The sequence below is a fragment of the Antedon mediterranea genome, chromosome 11 (assembly GCF_964355755.1).
Source record: "Antedon mediterranea chromosome 11, ecAntMedi1.1, whole genome shotgun sequence".
NCBI classification, from domain to species: Eukaryota; Metazoa; Echinodermata; class Crinoidea; order Comatulida; family Antedonidae; genus Antedon; species Antedon mediterranea.
Genome location: NC_092680.1, coordinates 814,660 through 831,613, shown reverse-complemented (window position 1 = coordinate 831,613; position 16,954 = coordinate 814,660). Strand labels below are relative to the sequence as shown.

Here is a 16,954-nt window from a genome sequence, read left to right as displayed (position 1 = left end):
TATGTTTTCACTCTGGGAACATAAAAAGTCACCGCCCTAGTTTACACAAACACGCTACTTTTTAAATTTGCAAATCCCAGAGTCGGGATTCACTTGCACTTACGTCCTTGCGCTGACATCCTTGCGCTGCTTAAGCTTGGTTCCCATTCTAGGACGTAAAGAACGTAAGGAATTTGACCAATCACAACGCGATGGATTATTCGCGTCTTTACGTTGCGTGCTAGTGGGAACCAAGCTTTACTAGTTGGAATTATGTGGTGAGCACGCACCATTTCCCCAATTTTTAAACATCCCGCGTTCAATCAGGCAAGGAAGTAATCAGTTACAACGCGAGGACGTGCGCACCACAAGCAATTCAACAAATCACGTCGTGATGGATCAGTGACATCACGCCTCATCGTGCGCGCGTAACTTCACACAGTGTGAGCTTTTCCTGAACACATTAAAACTATTTCTCTACAGGAAGTATACGATTGATACTGCTAGTGTATATGAATTTAACCAGTAGACAAGATATATAATAATTGTATTAACCATAGTTCTACACTAGACCATGGAAAATGACAGCTTAAATATTACAACGCACACACATTATATGTATACAGATATGTACAAATTGTTACAACAATTATAAATATTATGTGATCGTTATTTTTATACACAATTTCGTCCGATAACGGAGCACTTTCCGTAAATATTCGCAAACGTATACCATAACGTTTGTGTTAAAACATCACAAACGTAGAAACACGTATATGAATTAATATGAGCTTAGTTGGGTATTTCACATCAGGTTGGGTGTAATGATGCTTACAAAATTGGTTAAACACATCACTGACTGTTTCTGATGCATTTACGACGTAAATAGCCTAATCTGTATAACTTGCTTTCACAGTTTTCAAATTAATTCGTCTACTACTTTCCAAAATGCAGGTAAATTAAACATATCATTAACTGACTCTTTCGTTATTACAGGCCTACGCTCATGTGTCGTAATGCTTCGCATTTGAAAATGTTACGCATATGCGCAAAATATTATTCTGTACGCTTAATTGATACGTGTCTGCAGATGGTAAAATATGCCCAACCATAGTGGATGTGTGAGAGATACATTAAATTCAAAATATACTAAATTTATTGACTATGCATATGTCTACTGTATAATACTGTACTACGCTTTTCTCTACAGTTGTTGAAAGTGTTTTTATAGTGTCAATGGTTTATTTATTTGTCTATAACTACGATTGCATAAGTAGTTATCAAGAGATATAAAAATACTATTTTGCCTAATATACCGGAACTATAGATACAACATATGCCTATAATTGTTTAATATTTGCCAAAGTTTAGTATAAATACTAAAATACCATAGGTCAAGGGAGCATGTCTTTTACATCACAATGTACATTTTTACAATCCACAACACAAGTAGCCTAATGGCATTTAACATATCAAACAGCATAGGCCTACATTACTTTTTAATATTTAAATCATACCGCTTGATTATTAAAACCTGATTGTAGCCTCTTCATGAATAAGTGCAGTGAATTAAGTATAAGAATAACAATAAAATTTGAATATTTTATAAATAATTAAGTCGTATAAATAGAGTTAGGAACATATAAGCTATTACACTGTGCGTTATATACGCATACGTTATGACCATGTACCGGATTTAATTTACCGTACGATATACACAATGTTTGGGACTCTATGTGTCATATTGGTTCAATGTTATGGTAGTTATTAATACATTATGCCTATGTCTACTTCTCATACCCACTGAATTTTATTTATTTGTAAAATGCGTACAGTATACATTTGATATATATGGGTACGGTCTAGGGGGGGGGGGGATAGAAGCCTATATATGGGTACGGTCTAGGGGAAGGGATAGAAGCCTATATATGGGTACGGTCAAGGGGGAGGGATAGAAGCCTATATATGGGTACGGTCGAGGGGGGGGGGGGCGGGGGGTAGAAGCCTATATATGAGTACGGTCGAGGGGGAGGGATAGAAGCCTAGATATGGGTACGGTCGAGGGGGAGGGATAGAAGCCTATATATGGGTACGGTCGAGTGGGGGGGGGGGTATAGGCCTATATATGGGTACGGTCGAGGGGGGGGGGGGGGTAGAAGCCTATATATGGGTACGGTCGAGGGGGAGGGATAGAAGCCTATATATGGGTACGGTCGAGTGGGGGTGGGGGTAGAAGCCTATATATGGGTACGGTCGAGGGGGAGGGATAGAAGCCTATATATGGGTACGGTCGAGGGGGAGGGATAGAAGCCTATATATGGGTACGGTCGAAGGGGGGGGATAGAAGCCTATATATGGGTACGGTCGAGGGGGGGGGGGGTAGAAGCCTATAGTGATTACTAAATTATCGGATTATAGTATAGACATAAATGTAAACTTAATGCGTCAGCAAGTCGTCGTTGTTAAGTTCTTTTGTAGGTCCGTCGTCAGTCACTATGTCTGTCGGTTGGTCAGTCAGTCCATCAATAAGTCCATTTCAAAGAAAGGTTGCTGCTCTCTCGAAATCCAATGGGATCTTTCCGTGCAGGTTCAAACCCTCCTTTCTTATTTTAGAAAATATATTTTCTTTTTATTGTTGAAATTTTTGTATAATTTATGTATTTCACATAAGCTGTGATGGCCGAGTGTTTAAGGCGTTGGACTCGAAATCCAATGGGATATTCCCGCGCAGGTTCGAACCCTGCTCGCAGCGAATAGTTTTGTCTTCCTTTCTTATTTTAGAAAATATATTTCCTTTTTATTGTTGTGAATTTTGTAAAAGATATTTATTTCACATAAGCTGTGATGGCCGAGTGGTTAAGGCGTTGGACTCGAAATCCAATGGGATCTTCCCGCGCAGGTTCGAACCCTGCTCGCAGCGAATAGTTTTGTCTTCCTTTCTTATTTTAGAAAATATATTTTCTTTTTATTGTTGTGAATTTTGTAAAAGATATTTATTTCATATAAGCTGTGATGGCCGAGTGGTTAAGGCGTTAGACTTGAAATCCAATGGGATCTTCCCGCGCAGGTTCGAATCCTGCTCGCAGCGAAACGTTTTGTCTTCCTTTCTTATTTTAGAAAAAAGATTTCCTTTTTATTGCTATGAATTTTGTAAAAGATATTTATTTCACATAAGCTGTAATGGCCGAGTGGTTAAGGCGTTGGACTTGAAATCCAATGGGATCTTCCCACGCAGGTTCGAACCCTGCTCACAGCGGAACGTTTTGTCTTATTTTAGAAAATATATTTTCTTTTTATTGTTGTGAATTTTGTAAAAGATATTTATTTCACATAAGCTGTGATGGCCGAGTGGTTAAGGCGTTGGACTTGAAATCCAATGGGATCTTCCCGCGCAGGTTCGAATCCTGCTCGCAGCGAATAGTTTTGTCTTCCTTTCTTATTTTAGAAAATATATTTTCTTTTTATTGTTGTGAATTTTGTAAAAAATATTTATTTCATATAAGCTGTGATGGCCGAGTGGTTAAGGCGTTGGACTTGAAATCCAATGGGATCTTTCCGCGCAGGTTCGAATCCTGCTCGCAGCGAATAGTTTTGTCTTCCGTTCTTATTTTAGAAAATATATTTTCTTTTTATTGTTGTGAATTTTGTAAAAGATATTTATTTCACATAAGCTGTGATGGCCGAGTGGTTAAGGCGTTAGACTTGAAATCCAATGGGAGCTTCCCGCGCAGGTTCGAATCCTGCTCGCAGCGAAACGTTTTGTCTTCCTTTCTTATTTTAGAAAATATATTTCCTTTTTATTGCTGTGAATTTTGTAAAAGATATTTATTTCACATAAGCTGTGATGGCCGAGTGGTTAAGGCGTTGGACTTGAAATCCAATTGGATCTTCCCACGCAGGTTCGAACCCTGCTCACAGCGGAACGTTTTGTCTTCCTTTCATATTTTAGAAAATATATTTCCTTTTTATTGTTGTGAATTTTGTAAAAGATATTTATTTCACATAAGCTGTGATGGCCGAGTGGTTAAGGCGTTGGACTTGAAATCCAATGGGATCTTCCCGCGCAGGTTCGAACCCTGCTCACAGCGAATAGTTTTGTCTTCCTTTCTTATTTTAGAAAATATATTTACTTTTTATTGTTGTGAATTTTGTAAAAGATATTTATTTCATATAAGCTGTGATGGCCGAGTGGTTAAGGCGTTGGACTTGAAATCCAATGGGATCTTCCCGCGCAGGTTCGAATCCTGCTCGCAGCGAATAGTTTTGTCTTCCGTTCTTATTTTAGAAAATATATTTTCTTTTTATTGTTGTGAATTTTGTAAAAGATATTTATTTCACATAAGCTGTGATGGCCGAGTGGTTAAGGCGTTAGACTTGAAATCCAATGGGATCTTCCCGCGCAGGTTCGAATCCTGCTCGCAGCGAATAGTTTTGTCTTCCTTTCTTATTTTAGAAAATATATTTACTTTTTATTGCTATGAATTTTTTAAAAGATATTTATTTCACATAAGCTGTGATGGCCGAGTGGTTAAGGCGTTGGACTTGAAATCCAATGGGATCTTCCCACGCAGGTTCGAACCCTGCTCACAGCGGAATGTTTTGTCTTCCTTTCTTATTTTAGAAAATATATTTTCTTTTTATTGTTGCGAATTTTGTAAAAGATATTTATTTCACATAAGCTGTGATGGCCGAGTGGTTAAGGCGTTGGACTCGAAATCCAATGGGATCTTCCCGCGCAGGTTCGAACCCTGCTCGCAGCGAATAGTTTTGTCTTCCTTTCTTATTTTAGAAAATATATTTTCTTTTTATTATTGTGAATTTTGTAAAAGATATTTATTTCATATAAGCTGTGATGGCCGAGTGGTTAAGGCGTTGGACTTGAAATCCAATGGGATCTTCCCGCGCAGGTTCGAATCCTGCTCGCAGCGAAACGTTTTGTCTTCCTTTCTTATTTTAGAAAATATATTTCCTTTTTATTGCTGTGAATTTTGTAAAAGATATTTATTTCACATAAGCTGTGATGGCCGAGTGGTTAAGGCGTTGGACTTGAAATCCAATGGGATCTTCCCGCGCAGGTTCGAAACCTGCTCGCAGCGAAACGTTTTGTCTTCCTTTCTTTTTTCATGACAGTCATCAAGAGGAACAAAGCTTGTATTAACCTGTTTTCAACCAATATGACCGGTAGCTCAATCGATTGAGCGTCGTGTTAACACACGTTTGTCGTAGGTTCGATTCCCACGCTGGTAGGTGGAATAGAGTTAAGGCTATGCGGGCCACTGTGTTTGAGGTTCACAGATCATACGTCCCCCTTTCCACCACACATCATGAGGCTATAACATCAATGCATCTGGTGATGTGCTGGAAACGACCCAAAAAGGCTGTGGCAGGGCCTTAGTGCTGAGTCAGGGAGAGCACATTTAACATCTTTTTTTTTACTTAATTTTTTTTTCAACCTCTATTCGATCTCGTAAATTTTATGTTTGGCGCCCTCAATTTTAATTTCAGGAAAAAAAAGGAAATAATTAACATGTTTAGAAGAGAATTTTTATCGCGTCGTAGTTCTACAACGGTTTGGTATGCCGTGCGTTGTTATGTAAATGAGTTTGTGCACCCACATTATAATGTCATTAAAATTCGAACCCGCAGCCGGCTAGCCTTAGGCATATGAAGCTTTGAACGTAGAGAACAGAATAATTACTTAACCCCATGCAATATATAAACCATTTATATAAGTGGAGTAGCCTACGTTGACATTTTTTGCGATTAACAGTATTATTGATAATTAATGACAACGTCCGCGCAAACAAATAAAATATTGTTTGGAGGTTTTAGTTTTGTAAATTGGTAGATCAAAGCAAAAGCTCTGTCTACATATGACAACATATGTGATGTACCCATATATGGACATGAAGATTTCATATCACTTCCATATTATTTGGGCATCACTACCTTATTTGGGAACATCACACTTTTTTGTCAAACTACTTTGATAGTGTAGACAGAGCTTAAGCCGTAATAGTAAAAATATGTTTTTAAAGGAGTTTATACATCTTACACAACCAGAAGGAAGGTTTTAGAACGTCACAATTTAAACAATAGTCTGCAAGCTTAGGTATGTGTATGCTTAATGAGCAAGGTGAAAGACAATGGACGTGAATTACAACGCTGACCGTTACGGATTATTTAACTAAAATGAACATTATATGCTTTTACAGATAGATAGAGAATTATAAGATATGGTAGAGAAAGAGTAACACCAGAAATACATCAAACGACCAGAAATATTAGCTATTATAACTAAGAAGTAATCCTTTCTCAGGGAAAATCTAGCTACTTTTTTAAACTCGTGTAGGATGTTAAAAGCTATATACTCCCGAAAATCTACTGCACCGTGGTGAAATGCTCGGAACAATGTTGAATTTGAACGGATTTTACTGAACTGATTGCAAATAACAAGGGCTGTAAAATGGAAAATTTAGAATATATAGGATTACCAGAAATATATTATCCACATCAATAAAGCAATAAAGGTAAGAAGTTTAATTCTTAAATTTATGTGTTAAAAAATGACCCGGGCTATGTAACAGTGGGACTAACAGAGGGACTACGGAACAAATGAATTAACAGTTGGGACTATGGAACAGTGGGAATAACAGTAGGACTATGGAGCAGTGGGAATAACAGTAGGACTATTGGTACAGTGGGACTATGGTACAGTGGGACTAACAGTAGGATTAACAGTGGGACTGTAGAACAGTGAGACTATGGGACAGTGGGACTATAGAACAATAGAACTATTAATGATTCTTATACCATGGAAAAATAGAATATGTATGTTAGAAGTAAGATATATAATAATAATAAACCACATGATAATAAAATAGCAATATGTACGCATGTCCTTAAATTATACGATATTTTGAAGTAAGCAGATATTTTGAAGTAAGCAAATGTTTACAAAAGTAGAGCGAGCTCTCTATTTTACCGCCATGTTGTTAAATTATAGTCAGATGTCGTTTAAAATACACCGTAAACTACTGGGCGTTATGGGTTATTTGTAGGTTATTGTATATGATAAACATTTGAATAAATAATAGTATAATGGGCCACTTTAGACTAGACGCTGAACAACATTCTATCAAATCGCTGTGTCACAAGTTTCCATTAACCACATATATTGATAAATAATGAATTGACGTTGCATGTTATTGATTTTGGTCAGGCTTTAACGGTTTCAAATGGTTCATCGCATGGCAATACCGTCTGTTTTTGTTAGATGTGTGTTTTTAAAAAGTTGTAAAGTAAAAAAAACCGTATATTATTATCTAAAAACAAAATGATGCACAGCAATTTGAAATCAATCAGCGGCGTTCCATAGAAGTTTTGTGTCCATCTTTCTTAATATAAAAAAAATGTATTCTGTATTGATGATCATTACTGCTGTATTCAAACAAAATCATTCGATGAAAACAATAGCACACACGAAGTTGGTAGACTTTGTTCTCAAGACAATTCACGATCATAACTTTATTTTGTCGGCTTCTCCGGGCTCACTGTCAACGTCACTGTCGACTTCATCAACATAACGAATGCGTTCAGAATCTGTAATGTCGAAGTATTCTGGGATAGGGGGAGGAGCGACATGGTTGCAATTCATGACCTTCCTGTTAGCAACTGCGAAATCCAGTTCACTCTTTGTGACTTCGTAATTGTTTATTTCTTTGTCAATTGTGGGAGAGGGCAGGCTACATCCCGAGCGTAACGAATCTACACTGTTTCTGAGCACAACGGCTGTCTTCATTTTCTTTACAATCTCACTTGAAAGAAGGCTATTGTCCGCGTCTGTTTCATTGTTTTTAGCTTGGTGAACGCTTGTATTGATTTGGTTTAGCGCACCAAACATGTCTTTTTTAAGAGCTGCGACAGTATTCGCTATAACTTGAGCTGGGTCTTCTTTCTCATCTTCCTGGTCGCTGTGATATCTCTTGACAAGTTCGGCAATAGTTGTCTGAAATTTACAACAAATATATTTCAATTAAAAATAACTATTTACATCAGTAACTTTACCATCAAATTGTCCTCACCATTATTGTTGTTCTCACTCCTGAGGACGATCAAAGCATTCAGAACTAATATACCGCAAACTTTATATCAACATTATTGTTTCATCATTACTATTTTAAAAGAAACACGTTATGAAGATATATGAATAAAATACAAATGTTGGAGACGTCGAGGAGATACGCACAATGTATTAATGACTTCACTGTACAAAAGTTATAAATCATCTCTCAGTTATCTGCTCGTAAAACCATCCTGGGAAAAAAGCGTTTTAAAAGGCTTTTATTCAGCCTATCATGTGTCGTCATCCTAGGCCTACTTTCAACACTAAATTATTTTAGCGAGTTGAAAACATAAAGCTAAAATCTCCAGCTTAGATGAATATATATATATTTAGTTGTTGTGGTTTTGAAATTTAATAAATTTATTGATTAACAATCTGAAAAGGAAACCTGATAAGTAGGCCTATTTATTCGATTATCTCTATTCTATAGTTTGTTGAATGTTGTGTAGTACTGTAGTAGAAAATTGGTAGACATGAGTTTTATTTACGAGACAGAAAACTAGGACCGTTGAATTGTGATACAATAGGATTTAATACTGATGAACTAGTAAAGTTGACTTTACCACTGATGGAAGTTGCTTGCTGCATTTTAACATTCACAATTTTTGTTAATCAATGTTTAGAGTTTACAGTCTGTGTCCCAGCGACTGCAGACAAAGTTACCATCTGTGTCCGAACACAGAGTCGAAATCGGGTCTTCGTTTATAATATAATCTTTAATAGAATCTATATATAGGCCTATATATATTTCTACTCTTACTTTCTCCACCCTCTATTCACCAGCCTGTGCCTCCTTTATTTATATTTATTCCACCCAGTTCACTCAGGCACCGCTTGTCTGCTTAATATACTATCTACTTTGTCCAAGTACTCTCACTTGCACTGATGAAGGGTTAGTGTTACCCGAAAGCTCTGCTACTTTGTCTGGCTGTTTTACGTCATCGTTTTAATTTAGCTTTTTTTTTATTTCATTTTGTATCTCCATTGAGATCCAGCCACTGATACCCACAGAATTGTCATTATTTTCAGTAATTTGCCTTTGGATTTATATATATATATAATTTCCATTTCCTTTTATTTGATCATCACTAAACTAAAATCTATTTTTAAACTTTTAATAAAAGTCATATAGTTTTGTCTTTCCATGTCAACGAATGTGACCTGTATTATATTATTGACTTTTACTGTCATAGGCCTAGTTTATTATGAACAAGATACCTACCTCGTAGTGCAAACTGTGCTTCTGATTCTTTTCAAAATTCATATCCTAAGAGATACAAATTAAAATACAAGAAAAGATTATATTACTAATTGAGAAAATAGATAAGCACTTATATTATAATAGTTGAAAATAAACATAATAGCCTTAGATTATGTTATATATCGGCAAAGTTTTAGATTGAAAGCGAGATGATTTTAAGATTTAAAAATGTAGAACTCATTATATCAAAATAGTTTTAAAAATTACTTCAAAGGTTACGTTACAAGTAACTGATTGGAGAAAATTCATCTTTGAACTTCTTTTATTTCAAATCTTTTCAAAAGACAGAATAACAAACTGTAATTCGTCAGCAATCAGATTGTTAGTGGCATTTTATATTGATTTGAAAGTATCTATAAATTATGCTTCATTCTGATATAGACGGACACAAAGCAAAAATTTTGACTTAATATTAGTAAAAAGATAAATATTTTAACACATATGACGTTTCATACGTATACTTTGAGCTTGCAAATTCCAGACAAACATTGAAAAGCCTCGAAATAACTACAGACTTGGGGCAAGTTTAGTTACTTATCCTAGCTGTTCGGACGTTCTGCAATTAGGTAGATTTGATAACATTTATAATTATTTGCGACTTACTTACTAGGTTCCAGACAGAGTTTTGACTTAATATTAGTAAAAAAAATAGATATCTTGGCACATATGGAGTTTCATACGTATACTATTGTACTTGAGCGCAGCTTGTAAACTCCAGGCATACATCGAAAAACCTCGAAATAAGTACAGACGTTCCGCAATAAAGGTATATTTTGAACGTTTATATTGCCACTATTCCATTATTGTTCTATAATCTTGTCTCTCAGCACGACAACATTATAATAAAATAATAAGGGGTTTCTATCGACATTAATTTTAGTTTTTTTTTCGTTCGGACGCGTTGAAAACTTAAACGGTGTGGGATAATTAGGGAAATATTGTTCTTTATTAATGTCGTGTCACATTCACAGTGATATAATTTATATAATGTATATTAACATCATTTCTTGTAAACAATTAATGGACAGAGAACACAAAGAGTAATATTACATGTAATTTACTCTTCTCTTAACATAAATAATTTATTGTATATTATATTTATTAGAATAAATATGTATAATTCAAAAAATGTTAGTAGGCCTAATGTGTGTGAATATGTGAATTATTTTGTTGCATTTAATTTTACTAACCTTTTCACCTTCCGATGACAATCGTGATTTCAAAAACTGAGCAATTTTATGCGGACGAGGAAGAAGGTTAAATGGCGGCGGCACAACCTTATCCATATCAAAATATTCTAACCAGAGCTTTGAGCGAGCAAACTTCCATTCAATGTCTGCATCATTCTATAGATAATTACAGTTAAAATAAGGCCGGTGATAAAAAAATAAAAATAAAATCTATGAGCAGACGATTTGTAAAAGCCTTCATTACGTAAAGTCTTGTCTACACTATCAAAATTTATGTGACAAAACATGTGATGTGCCCAAATATGGACATGATGATGTCATACCACTACCGTATCTGTGTACATCACTACCATATTTGGGCACATCACACTTTTTAGTCAAACTAGTTTGATAGTGTAGACAAGGCTTTACGTAATGAATCACCACCACCACTTATTTGATCGCAAACATGGTTTAATGACTCCTTATAGCAACGAATACAAGATCAATTTAAAGTCTAGACTTAATTTGATTAATTATTAATAACATTTATGATTGAGTCTACCAGCATTTTTTATCAAATATTCTAATATCTTAGCATAACATAAACTCTATTATTATTTTCTTTTATTTTGTTGTGTTTACATAATCCATTGCATTATTAGAGTTTAGTCACTGTATATGCCTGTTAAAATGCATATTATGAAAGATATTCACCATCAGTTAAGCTCTGTCTACACTAGTTTGAAAAAAAAGTGATCTGCTCGAATATGCTAGCAATATGCCCAAATATGGTAGTGATATGCCCAAATATGGTAGTGATATGACATGTCCATATATGTGCACATCACACTTTTTGTCATATAACATTTCATATTGTAGACAGAGCTTTACTTTTATGTCACAATTTACATTCTTCTTCTTCATAATATAATAAAGTCACTATTGAATATGTAAGAGGTTATAAATTTAGAATTTAGAAAGAGTAAAAAAGGCCAAACAAAATAATATACCTTTGTGCTATATACATTCATGAGAAATTAGCGCCCCAAACGGTTTGTAATGATTTTATATCATATATTTTAGACGAATGTTGGCCATTTTTAGTCTCTCCACAGCTCACTATGTCGGTCGGTTGGTTGGTCGGTTGGTCGGTAAACACTAACTTGAGCACTACAGCCATGTATATGTATATATATATATAGCCATGTATATGGCCGGCCTTGTTCTCTATTAAATTAGGTTAATATTGTCTGTAATGACAATACTAAAGTGTACTGAAAATTACTCACTTCTATTTTAGCATACGTGTCACTCATCATCGCGATTAACAAATTCAGCAAAACTATAATGGATATCACGTGATACGCTGAATACATGATAAAACCAGCAATGGATATAACGGAACTATCAATGCCGTTACCGGTTAATGTGACGTCATCAACTATCCCAAATAGAACCCAGAAGAGAGAACGAATACTACCATGAAGTCTAAAAAAGATAACGTAGAATTATAAATGTTATGTGACGTAACGTAACAGACATTTTGTTGATAAAGCTTGGTTTCCACTAGGACGCAACGCAAGTATGTACTTAAGTGAGTTGGCCAATCACAAGCTTAGGATTATTTGAACTTCGCTTGTCATTGGTCAACACGCTTGCATTGCGTTACGTCCTTGTGTTTTGTCTCCAGTGGGAACAAATCTTTAGTTAGTTGACCAATCACAAGTGATGTTTTTTAAACTGTTGCTTGCGTTGCGTTTGCGTCCTTGTGTTGCGCCTCAAGTTGGAACCAATCATTATTGGTGTTAAAGTCCTTGTGTTTAAGTGCTAAGTACGAGCTGAGCTTAACATGACTTACGTTATAAACCCTGATTTGTTATATCCATCGTAGAACCAATACAGCTGATTCATTCCGATGGAAAAGGCGAACCAAATAAACGCAAATATGATCAAAAAATACATAATATCGTAAACCATGTTTCCAATTGAAATCTTCTTCGGTCCGATATCACGTGACGTCACTGTTGTATATACCATTCTTATAAACGTCATGAGTTTGGCAAACGCAAAGCAAGACTCGGCGAAAAGAAGAGCCTCGGACCACTCTTGAGCCAGCTCATTGTCGTTTGTATCTCCAACCGGCTTCCTTTTCCTACTGGTGACCCCGCCACCGCCGCCAGCATCGCTGGTACTGACCTCTTCTGTGTCACTGGCAGCGAAGCATTCCTTGTTTAATTCCACCATCATGTTTTCTAGGTTCTTAAGGAAAGACCAGTTTCCGTATTCATGTTCGAAAAAATAAGCTTTATTGCTTATTTCGGTTTCATTTGCAGAACTGTTGACGGGACCAAACGTAAAAGGCGGACCGGAGTTAGCCTGACGACAAGAACAACAAATTGACAATATATTATAATAAGTACACTTATAATGCATTGACATAGTGAAAACAAAAGCAATGTTAAGCTCTGTCTACACTATCAAACTTTATGTGACAAACAAACGTAATTTGCTCATGGAAATGATGATGTCATATCACTACCATATTTAGGTATATCACTACCATATTTGGGGACATCACACTTTTTTTTGGTCAAACTAGTTTGATAGTGTGGACAGAGCTTTATTATGGTTAATGAAACACAATAAATGGTATGGTATATGATAATGACTGATAAATGATTATCGATTTCCGATCAATCAATAGCTACTTAGTTATAGGATGGTATGGGCCAGTTGCCGCCAGCAGACACGATATTGTGGGATGTTTATTTTCGCTAGACATCATAGGTCTACTGTACGAGCATCACCTGATTTGAATAGGCCGCCAATAAAGAATAAGCCAACAACAATTTATACCATTTAAAAGTTGATTCAACGAAGCCACTTGTTCCGTTATGCACTACCGAACTTCAAGTGAATACCACTTTGTTCGTTCGCGTTCGTAAATATTACACTCGGTAAAAAGTAATGCTTTCGATCGATTGCGCTGCGAATTAACGACTCGATGTGTGATATTTTGCACATACATTACCTGGCTAGTTATACTGTGTATTAAACACGCTTTAATATTTTAACCGAATGGCTATTCACTCTATACAATAGGCCTATACTTTCACAATTAAATAGTCACTAGTGAAATAAAAGTAGTTTTTAGTAGGTTTTTTGTTGTATTTTTATATATTGCTCTTAGGCCTATATTATCATATATCAAACGCACTTCTATTAAAACCTCATTAAATGTACTGTAAAAATTAAATCGCGAAAATAAAAGGTCGCGAAATAGTTGTAAATGTAAAATCGCAAAACTGTTGTTCTTTACAGTAATTAGTTTATGAATTCAAAAGATTGTTTTAGTATTAACTAGTGTCTGTTATAAGTCACGTGATAACTCTCTATTCTCCTTGTAGAGTTTCCACTTCTATTATAACATATCTTTATGTAACATGGTTTTCAATACAGTGTCGGATCCATGATTTTGGAATAAAGGGAGTGGGTGACACACATTGGGAAGGAGACATGGCCTAAACGTAGTGAAATGAAGTAGTAAACATAAATTCCTATCTTTTGCATTTATTACAATTTTGAAATTTATCGCCCCCGGGCCGGCTGAGCCCCCTTGAATCCGCCCTTAAAATGTACGTATTAATGGTAGTATATCATATTGGTGCAATTTTGCTGCATCATGAATCACTGTACACATTTTGTCTACTGTGTTACTATCGTATTTGTTACTGATATTTTATGAGGCAATGTAATTATACTGCGCAGGCAGTTGAATTAGCGCGTGAGTGTGTCTACTACAAAATACAAAATTAATCTATCAATCAATTTTTATTCATTTCAATAATGAACAACTCTTTCAGTTCTGAAAAAAAGATTTATAATGTTCTAAGCATAACCTAATTTAATCACTCATTCATTCATACAATTAGCTTACTGTAATACCGTATTTATTTGAATAAACCTTAAGTCTACCTACCTTGAAAAATACCCCCAGCTTACTGTAATACCGTATTTATTTGAATAAACCTTAAGTCTACCTACCTTGAAAAATACCCCCAGCTTACTGTAATACCGTATTTATTAAAATAAACGCCCCGCTTTGAATAAACGCCTCCCTACCTTGAATAGGCCTAAACCGGCCCTCATAAAACATCATTTTGAATAAACGTCCCCCTCAAATAAGCGCCCCGGCTCCTTTCTTTATCTTGTCGAATAGACTATCTGCCACGTGCATTATAATACACAATTATTGTATTACAACACATTTAAATATGTTGTAGTTTTCATTGACATGATCTACAATTTTCAAATAGTTCTGATACATTTTTTACTGTATTTTATCACTTCTCGATATCAATTGTGCTATATTTTGCTGTGCTGTGATTATACATGTTACCATTATATTACACCCCAAAAAATAATCGGATAAATCGCCGTCTGTCCATTATATCGGCCGATACTTTTGCGTGTGTGTTTAGTCTCTCTTGTCTTTATACGATGTTCATGGTAATAAACCGGTCCATTATATCGGCCGATATTTGCGTGTGTGTTTAGTCTCATGTCTTTATACGATGTTCATAGTAATAAACCGGTCCACTCTTTCGGCCGATATTTGCGTGTGTGTTTAGTCTCATGTCTTTACACGATGTTCATAATAATAAACCGGTCCACTATATCGGCCGATATTTGCGTGTGTGTTTAGTCTCTCTTGTCTTTACACGATGTTTATTAACAAACCGGTCCACTATATCGGCCGATATTTGTGTGTGTGTTTAGTCTCATGTCTTTATACGATGTTCATAGTGTTAATAAACCGGTCCACTCTTTCGGCCGATATTTGTGTGTCTTTATACGATGTTCTTACTAATAAAGATAAGTTTAAGTGATCAATTTATGTTACCATGTCAATGGAACGCAAGTACTAACTAGTATTGATTTAATGGATGTCAAAAACATTCCATAACCTTACGTTAAAAAATGTCTCTACTGACATTACTAATAGTTGATAACTTATTTCTTGTTGAAATATATATCCATCACCCCTCCATCACCCCTCCATCACCCCTCCATCACCCCTCCATCACCCCTCCATCATTTAATGATAAAATAGTCGGTATTTCGGGAGCAAAACATGTAGTATAGACTTTATTTAAATAGGTACAAAAACTATTCGATAAACGTGCTCGCTTATTTTGCAGTGTCAGATGCGCTAACGGTACGTAAAAAAACAAAAGCGTTTCTAGATCTTTGATGGCATACGAACGTCGCAACTACATACACTCCTACTGACTTTTATATTTATTAATTTAATCCAATATTTTATTTCCAAAACAAAGCCTTATAGGCCTACTATAACATATTAAAAGTCCAAAACAAAGCCTTATAGGCCTACTATAACATATTAAAAGTCCAAATCAAAGCCTTATAGGCCTACTATAACATATTAAAAGTCCAAAACAAAGCCTTATAGGCCTACTATAACATATTAAAAGTCCAAAACAAAGCCTTATAGGCCTACTATAACATATTAAAAGTCCAAAACAAAGCCTTAATAGGCCTACTATAACATATTAAAAGTCCAAAACAAAGCCTTATAGGCCTACTATAACATATTAAAAGTATTAAAAGACAAAAAAAACATACAATATTCAAATCGTCTTATAATTTTACAGCTTCGATAACTTGAGCTTGTCGAAAACGAAAAGAAATGACGAGGTATGCATAGGAGGAGGCGGGGCGCGCGATATTTCTTTTCGTACATAAGTTGGGGACCCTCATGGAACGGCACAAAATAAACATGAATATTCATTAGTCATATCCATAAGGTGTGACGTATGAATTGAGCGAGCTACAATTCCCTAATGTAAACGCTTTCTGTGTCAAGCTTGTCGGAAAACGTCAACAGCTCGAAAAGAAATGACGCGGTATGCGCGTAGAAGGCCGCCCACCCGCCTCTCACGGACGAAAATTGGTCGTATTATAGGCCTATATGCATGCACCTTTTCTGCTGCCCCAACAAAGTTGATAATTAGGTGATTAGAATAAACTAATCACCTATCGTTATTGGTAGAAAGTTGTTTTCTTACCTTAAGCCACGCGTCTGTTTGAATTCCAAGAAACAACCAATAAAGAGAAATTGCAATAACGCTATAAATTGACGTTTTGAAGTATTTACGTACGCCTTGTTTTGACATCAACGTAATCTCTTGCCACGTCAACGCTACGGAAGTAAACATTCTTGAATTAATACACCATCAAAACCACATTCATAACATACAATGACGCAATGGCTCACAAAAATTTTATATAGTAATAATACATATAACGAGATTGAACCCCAGACACTTGAAAGTTATGAGAGTATCGATCATTACGCAATACATTTACGGTAGAGCTGTTGCAATAGGGAAGACT

The 16,954-nt window shown here is 35.6% G+C and overlaps 1 protein-coding gene and 15 non-coding genes across 16 annotated transcripts in view; 15 read left to right on the top strand and 1 right to left on the bottom strand.

Annotated features, from left to right (window-relative positions):
* The first annotated feature begins 2,649 nt into the window (after positions 1-2,649).
* Positions 2,650-2,731, top strand: Trnas-cga (transfer RNA serine (anticodon CGA)). Its single transcript has one exon. It is a non-coding gene; the product is annotated as a tRNA-Ser (tRNA).
* An 86-nt stretch (positions 2,732-2,817) lies between these two features.
* On the top strand, positions 2,818-2,899 carry Trnas-cga (transfer RNA serine (anticodon CGA)). Its single transcript has one exon. It is a non-coding gene; the product is annotated as a tRNA-Ser (tRNA).
* Positions 2,900-2,985: 86 nt separating this feature from the next.
* On the top strand, positions 2,986-3,067 carry Trnas-uga (transfer RNA serine (anticodon UGA)). Its single transcript has one exon. It is a non-coding gene; the product is annotated as a tRNA-Ser (tRNA).
* An 86-nt stretch (positions 3,068-3,153) lies between these two features.
* Trnas-uga (transfer RNA serine (anticodon UGA)) lies at positions 3,154-3,235 on the top strand. Its single transcript has one exon. It is a non-coding gene; the product is annotated as a tRNA-Ser (tRNA).
* Positions 3,236-3,313: 78 nt separating this feature from the next.
* Positions 3,314-3,395, top strand: Trnas-uga (transfer RNA serine (anticodon UGA)). The gene has a single exon. It is a non-coding gene; the product is annotated as a tRNA-Ser (tRNA).
* An 86-nt stretch (positions 3,396-3,481) lies between these two features.
* Positions 3,482-3,563, top strand: Trnas-uga (transfer RNA serine (anticodon UGA)). Its single transcript has one exon. It is a non-coding gene; the product is annotated as a tRNA-Ser (tRNA).
* An 86-nt stretch (positions 3,564-3,649) lies between these two features.
* On the top strand, positions 3,650-3,731 carry Trnas-uga (transfer RNA serine (anticodon UGA)). Its single transcript has one exon. It is a non-coding gene; the product is annotated as a tRNA-Ser (tRNA).
* An 86-nt stretch (positions 3,732-3,817) lies between these two features.
* On the top strand, positions 3,818-3,899 carry Trnas-uga (transfer RNA serine (anticodon UGA)). Its single transcript has one exon. It is a non-coding gene; the product is annotated as a tRNA-Ser (tRNA).
* Positions 3,900-3,985: 86 nt separating this feature from the next.
* Positions 3,986-4,067, top strand: Trnas-uga (transfer RNA serine (anticodon UGA)). The gene has a single exon. It is a non-coding gene; the product is annotated as a tRNA-Ser (tRNA).
* Positions 4,068-4,153: 86 nt separating this feature from the next.
* Trnas-uga (transfer RNA serine (anticodon UGA)) lies at positions 4,154-4,235 on the top strand. The gene has a single exon. It is a non-coding gene; the product is annotated as a tRNA-Ser (tRNA).
* Positions 4,236-4,321: 86 nt separating this feature from the next.
* Trnas-uga (transfer RNA serine (anticodon UGA)) lies at positions 4,322-4,403 on the top strand. The gene has a single exon. It is a non-coding gene; the product is annotated as a tRNA-Ser (tRNA).
* Positions 4,404-4,489: 86 nt separating this feature from the next.
* Trnas-uga (transfer RNA serine (anticodon UGA)) lies at positions 4,490-4,571 on the top strand. The gene has a single exon. It is a non-coding gene; the product is annotated as a tRNA-Ser (tRNA).
* An 86-nt stretch (positions 4,572-4,657) lies between these two features.
* On the top strand, positions 4,658-4,739 carry Trnas-cga (transfer RNA serine (anticodon CGA)). Its single transcript has one exon. It is a non-coding gene; the product is annotated as a tRNA-Ser (tRNA).
* An 86-nt stretch (positions 4,740-4,825) lies between these two features.
* Positions 4,826-4,907, top strand: Trnas-uga (transfer RNA serine (anticodon UGA)). The gene has a single exon. It is a non-coding gene; the product is annotated as a tRNA-Ser (tRNA).
* Positions 4,908-4,993: 86 nt separating this feature from the next.
* On the top strand, positions 4,994-5,075 carry Trnas-uga (transfer RNA serine (anticodon UGA)). The gene has a single exon. It is a non-coding gene; the product is annotated as a tRNA-Ser (tRNA).
* A 1,884-nt stretch (positions 5,076-6,959) lies between these two features.
* The window catches only part of LOC140062242 (short transient receptor potential channel 3-like), a 28,674-nt gene continuing 18,679 nt past the window's right edge, over positions 6,960-16,954 (bottom strand). Inside the window, exons 5-10 of the mRNA XM_072108371.1 lie at positions 16,627-16,760; positions 12,396-12,913; positions 11,827-12,025; positions 10,556-10,711; positions 9,327-9,371; positions 6,960-7,987 (exon numbers count right to left, since the gene is read on the bottom strand). Coding sequence (XP_071964472.1) covers positions 7,499-7,987; positions 9,327-9,371; positions 10,556-10,711; positions 11,827-12,025; positions 12,396-12,913; positions 16,627-16,760 — 1,541 coding nt within the window. The 3' untranslated portion in view covers positions 6,960-7,498. The remainder of the gene's footprint in view (positions 7,988-9,326; positions 9,372-10,555; positions 10,712-11,826; positions 12,026-12,395; positions 12,914-16,626; positions 16,761-16,954) is intronic.